Here is a 6,000-nt window from a genome sequence, read left to right as displayed (position 1 = left end):
TACATTACCATATGTGAAACAGATGACCAGGGCAACTTCGATGCATGAAGCTGGGTACTCAAAGCTGGTGCCCTGGGACAACCCCAAGGGATGGAGTGGGGAGGGAGGTGGGGGGGGCGGTTCAGGATGGGGGCCCACATGGTCACCCGTGGCCGATTCATGTGGACCCACGGCAAAGACCACCACAATATGGTGACATCATTATCCTCCAAGTGAAATAAATTAATAAATTAAAAAAAAAATTCTGAAATAGCAGACTGTAAGGAGGAGCTTGGAGAAGGCAATGGCACCCCACTCCAGTACTCCTGCCTGGAAAATCCCATGGACGGAGGAGCCTGGTAGGCTGCAGTCCATGGGGTCGCACAGAGTCGGACACGACTGAAGCGACTTAGCAGCAGCAGCAGCAGCAAGGAGGAGCTCGGGAGATGCTGTCGGAGCTTAGACGTTGCTCAGCGGGGACAAAGACCAGAAGGCAGAGACCACTGTCAGAGAGCCCGAGACGCGCTCACCCACATTTTTCTCCAAAGTGTCTGGACGGCAGGGTCCACGCATCTGGGGGTGGGGGGGCGGGGGGCGGGGCAGAGTACTCCACTGACCCGCACTCCCGTCAGATGGAGAAAACCCCTGAGCCAAGAGCAGATAGATGCTCAGACATGCTCGCTACAGAGATGAAAGAGAGGCAGCGGGACCACAGCTCCCGTGTACAGATGAGTGAATGAATCCTCACCATGTTGCTGGAGCACGTACAGTGTCTGAAGGTCACCTAGGTATTCTCCACTCAGGGGAACTCTTTGCCCAGAAGGGGCTGGTGGTCCGGACTTGGGAACTCTATCCAGCTGTGCCCCCTGTCTCCCAGTCTCCACCGTGACCCCATTAGGCCTCATCCCTGCATTCCTGAGGTCGCAGGAAATGGAATTCAAACGGGAAGTGAGCATGTCACGACCAACACGAGGCACAGATACTGCTTACCGGCAGGGTCAGTCCAATAAAACACAAGGACGGGCATGAACCACCATTCTCTTGTCATGAAATTCAGCATCGAGATGTCACGGGTATGGGTCGTGGACTGCTTATGTCTGATTGCTCGTGTCTTTGTGGGTATGGGTCGTGGATTGGTTATGTCTGATGGCTCGTGTCTTCAGGGGTATGGGTCATGGACTGCTTATGTCTGATTGCTCGTGTCTTTGTGGGTATGGGTCGTGGATTGGTTATGTCTGATGGCTCGTGTCTTCAGGGGTATGGGTCATGGACTGCTTATGTCTGATTGCTCGTGTCTTCATGGGTATGGGTCATGGATTGCTTATGTCTGATTGCTAGTGTCTTCATGGGTATGGGTCGTGGACTGGTTATGTCTGATTGCTCGTGTCTTCATGGGTATGGGTCATGGACTGCTTATGTCTGATTGCTAGTGTCTTCATGGGTATGGGTCGTGGACTGGTTATGTCTGATTGCTCGTGTCTTCATGGGTATGGGTCATGGATTGCTTATGTCTGATTGCTAGTGTCTTCATGGGTATGGGTTGTGGACTGCTTATGTCTGATGGCTCGTGTCTTCAGGGGTATGGGTCGTGGACTGCTTATGTCTGATTGCTCGTGTCTTCATGGGTATGGGTCATGGATTGCTTATGTCTGATTGCTAGTGTCTTCATGGGTATGGGTCGTGGACTGCTTATGTCTGATTGCTCGTGTCTTCATGGGTATGGGTCGCAGACTGGTTATGTCTGATTGCTCGTGTCTTCATGGGTATGGGTCGTGGACTGCTTATGTCTGATTGCTCATGTCTTCATGGGTATGGGTCGTGAACTGCTCTGATGGCTTGTGTTTCCCCCACCCCATACCCCCCTGCCCCTGTGAAATAGCGTACATTTCACATGCCAATAATTCTGAATCTGTTAGAGGGGATTTCTTGGATTGCAGAATCTGTGAAGTTGGATTTTTAGTTCAGAAACGCCGTTCACCCAAGGGACAGCAGAAGCCAAACAAGCATGCTACAAATGACAGGCTGGAAACACATGGACCGGAGAGGTGTGTCTCAGCTTTGACATTCGCTGAGAGAGCTCACCAAAAGGCGGTCGCACAAAACACATCTGCAAGCCTCTGTTGCTTCTCCTTCAACAGTGATGAGCTTCTAAATATTGCAAGCTTCTCAAAGAAAGACACATACCCATGTACAGCGTGAAGAGTGTTTCATACGTATTTGCAAATAATACTGACCGTAATCGCCTTTCAGAAACCAGAAGATGGCAACTTAACCATCATCCGTGATTGGGCAAGATGCTCTTTTATGCAGGGTAAAAAAGGGGCACGTGTTAGATTTCAGTAAACACTTAACATTTGATTCACTCTCATGCGATGCTCTCTAGGGGAAATCCTGGTGGCCGGTGCATCAAGTCAGCAACGTCTTCAGCCGTGGATCACGCTGTCTGAGAGGTCAGTAGCTCACCTGTGCCCCTTCCTGCCCTCAACCACACAGATGTTGGACACTCATTGCCCAGTCATCCATCCACGTGAACAATTGGCCTCGGAAGACGATGTAAGTAACATCTGTGTCTCTGTTTATTTCAAACGTTGATGCCCGCCCCGGGGGGGGAAAGGTGTGTGTGTGTGTGTGTGTGTGGAAGGGGGTGTTGACGGAGCCTCCAGGTGCATGGGGAGGAGGGAGGCGGCCAGGGCGGCCTCCCCCCAGGGTCGATCCTGGGCGCTCATCCCTGATGCTGCCGGCTGGGCGCTCCTCCCACCCCATGCACCCCCAGACGCTGCCGATAACGGCTAAGGGCTCTGTCTCCCATCCTGGTCCTCCCGGTCACACTGGCAGGAAAGCCCCAGTGACGAGCAGCACAGCTGCAGCCACGGCTTCCACATCAGGTTCCCCAGGGAGAGCTGGTTGGGGACGTCCTGAAGGGTCCGGGCGTGGCGGGCTGCCGCCTCCTGCATGGCCTCCAGGATCTCCCAGAACCGTGGCTCCGATGTCGGGGTTAACGGGTTTCTCTCCCGGGGGTCTCTGGAAATCTCAAACAGCAGGGGCGGGTCATGGTAGGTAACGTACTGCCCGTGACAGAAACACACGTGCGTGGCAAAGCATCCGTTGGCGCCCTCCGGGGAGAACTTGGGGGTGAAGAAAAAGGCTTTCCAGATGGATGTGCCTGTGGTGGGACAAGCAGAGAAGCGGGTGTGGTGGGAACAGGGTCATCATAGTCATCCCCAAAGACAGCATGCATGGAAAACCACCCTCTGGGTGCTTCAAGAAGGCAGGCACTCAGTTATGGATGGACTGGATTTATCACACTTAAGGCTCAAAAAAGAGTAAGCATCATAGCTAAAAAGAAAAAGCAAGAAAACATGAGTTGTTATCTAACTGCCAAGGAGGAAAAGACAAAGCTGATTATGCAATAGCTGTTAGAATGCAAAAACTGATTTTTTTGGGGGGGGGACCTCGCCTCTAGGGGGAGCCCAAAAGCTGAAACCACTGAAGCTGTGGGCCCAAGAGCCCACAATGAGAGAGGCCCCCGCAATGACAAGCCACAACTAGAGAGAGAAAGGACCCACCCCCCCACACACAGCAACAAAGACCCAGGGCATCCAGAAATAAATAAAATAAAAAAGTTTAAAAAATGCAAGTGTTGCATTCCATTTGTTGCTGTTGTTCAGTCGCTTGGGCGTGTCCGACTCTTTCCGACCCCATGGACTGCAGCACGCCAGGCCTCCCTGTCCTTCACCAACTCCCGGAGCTTGCTCAAACTCATGTCCATCGAGTTGGTGATGCCATCCAACCATCTCATCCTCTGTCACCCCTTCTCCTCCTGCCCTGAATCTTTCCCAGCATCAGGGTCTCTTCCAATGACTAAATAGCCAATATTAAAATTTTAGAAAAAAAAATTGATTTGCAAACAAATAACTGCGAAATGATTAATTTACTGTTTATCTTACGATGCTGTGACTTTCTGAGAGCTGGCTCTGATAGAGGTCTAGAAACTGCATCCTGGGTAGAAAAAGGTGGCAGATGAAAACAGAATTGACGTGTATAAACCAAGTGAAATTAGGTTCAGACTGAAAATGTCCTTTTCCGCTTTATCCTTCCAGCTTTTTTATAGAAAACCATAGAGAGCATCCTCCTAGAAAGCATCACACACCTACTTAATTCACTCTGATCATCTGTTTGTGTCATGGAAACGCTGGTTTTGTAATTGCACGTACCGAGTGCTCACCCACGGATCCCAATGCAAAATGAATTAATGGACAACAGAAGACAATTAGCATGGGTGTCCACATTCTCCCCAAAAAGGCCCTGACCCCAAACAAGTATATTCGAGGACGAGTAAGGGTAAATACTCCTTGGAGGAGGGCATGGCAACCCACTCCAGTATTCTCGCCTGGAGAATCCCATGGACAGACGAGCCTGGCGGGCTACAGTCCATGGGATCACACAAAATTGGACATGACTGAGAGACTGAGTATGCACAAAGGCAGGTTTAAGGACCAGTCAGTAAATAAACCTTAAGCATTCTCACAGGGAGCAGACACGCAGCTCGGACAAGTGTAGAACTAAGACTTAATTTTTCTGCAGATTTGTTTGGTATGCCATCGAGGTGTCTGCCTTTATAGCGCCCAATCTGGATTTTTAAAACCTTTTTATAAAAAGATACATTGTGCATTCTCTGTATAGTTTGTTTACACCACTTTGGGTTTGCTCAAATGCATTTTATTGCACGTGCCAGGCTCCTCTGTCCTTGGAATATAGTAGAGCAGGTTGCCATGCCCTCCTCCAGGGGATCTTCCTGACCCAGGGACTGAACCTGCATCCCTTGCGTCTCCTGCATTGGCAGGAAGATTCTTTACCACTGTGCCACCTGGGAAAGCCTAGGTTTATAGGATATGAAGCCTTAGCTCAGGGTCTGTTGTGTTGTTCACCAGGAAACCAAGAATCGACCCTGTCAAAGGTGTCATTTCAACGAAAGGAGGTACCCTGCATTTCTACTATGTCTATTTAATCCTATGTTTCACATTTATTTTGATGACGTATTTCATCTGGGATTTCTCCATATACTACTAAAAATCTTTTGAGTTAAAAAACTTTTTTGTTTATTGTTAAAATTCCAGTGCACTCTGAAAAAGGTTGTTTTCTGTCTCTGTCACAGATAAATATTTTGACCACCACGGAATCTTAAACTCAGCTACAATTGAGATTCAATGACCAGAGGAAGGAATTATTAAACTTTACAGTGAGAATGCAGGGAAACTACAGGCGGCATTTTTTCAAAAACAAAAGTATTCTACATAGTGATGGGAACAATAATTTGACTTCAGTTTAAATGATGCTTTAAAATTTAAGAGAAAGTGAAAGTCACTCAGTCGTGTCTGACTCTTTGCAACCCCATGGATCATATACAGTCTATGGAATTCTCCAGGCCAGAACACTGGAGTGGGTAGCCTTTCCCTTCTCCAGGGGATCTTCCTAGCCCAGGGGTCAAAGCCAGGTCTCCCGCATTGCAGGCGGATTCTTTACCAGCTGAGCCACCAGGGAAGCTCAAAATTTAAGGGAGTTACAGCTGAACCGCAAAGATGTCAGTGACTTTTCACAGTTGCAGGAGGGTTTGTCATTATCATATGAAGTGCTATGGAGGTCACTATTTTACTTCTGAAACATTTTTATGTAGAATCACAGCTTAACAGGGGGCTTCCCTGGTGGCTCAGATGGTAAAGAATCTGCCTGCAGTGAAGGAGACCTGGGTTTGATCCCTGGGTGGGGAAGATCCCCTGGAGAAGGAAATGGCAACCCACTCCAGTATTCTTGCCTGGAGAATCCCATGGACAGAGGAGCCTGGCGGGCTACAGTCCGCAGGGTTGCAAAGCGTCAGACACGACAAGAGTGACTAACACTTTCACAGGTTAAAAAAAAAGTGACTCACTTTCTTTTCATTCACAAGAAAAGAAAGCTTCCAGTCCTTTGACAAAGTGGCAAATAGAATTTAATTGAGAACAGCCTGACTCCTGAGCTGGAACC

At 49.0% G+C, this 6,000-nt stretch overlaps 1 protein-coding gene and 1 long non-coding RNA gene across 4 annotated transcripts in view; one reads left to right on the top strand and one right to left on the bottom strand.

Annotated features, from left to right (window-relative positions):
* The first annotated feature begins 1,882 nt into the window (after window positions 1–1,882).
* Window positions 1,883–3,604, top strand: LOC123332002. Its single transcript, XR_006548823.2, has 3 exons — window positions 1,883–2,024; window positions 2,363–2,532; window positions 3,443–3,604. It is a non-coding gene; the product is annotated as an uncharacterized LOC123332002 (long non-coding RNA).
* STS (steroid sulfatase) overlaps window positions 2,018–6,000 on the bottom strand; it is a 160,473-nt gene continuing 156,490 nt past the window's right edge. For all 3 annotated transcript variants that reach the window (XM_025277035.3, XM_025277038.3, XM_044937368.2), the window contains one exon: window positions 2,018–3,142. In XM_025277035.3, the coding sequence (XP_025132820.3) occupies window positions 2,769–3,142 (374 nt within the window). In that variant the 3' untranslated portion in view covers window positions 2,018–2,768. The remainder of the gene's footprint in view (window positions 3,143–6,000) is intronic.

This window comes from Bubalus bubalis, chromosome X (genome assembly GCF_019923935.1).
Source record: "Bubalus bubalis isolate 160015118507 breed Murrah chromosome X, NDDB_SH_1, whole genome shotgun sequence".
NCBI lineage: Eukaryota > Metazoa > Chordata > Mammalia > Artiodactyla > Bovidae > Bubalus > Bubalus bubalis.
The sequence above is the reverse complement of the archived record's forward strand: the minus strand, read 5'-3'. Positions and strand labels throughout refer to the sequence as shown.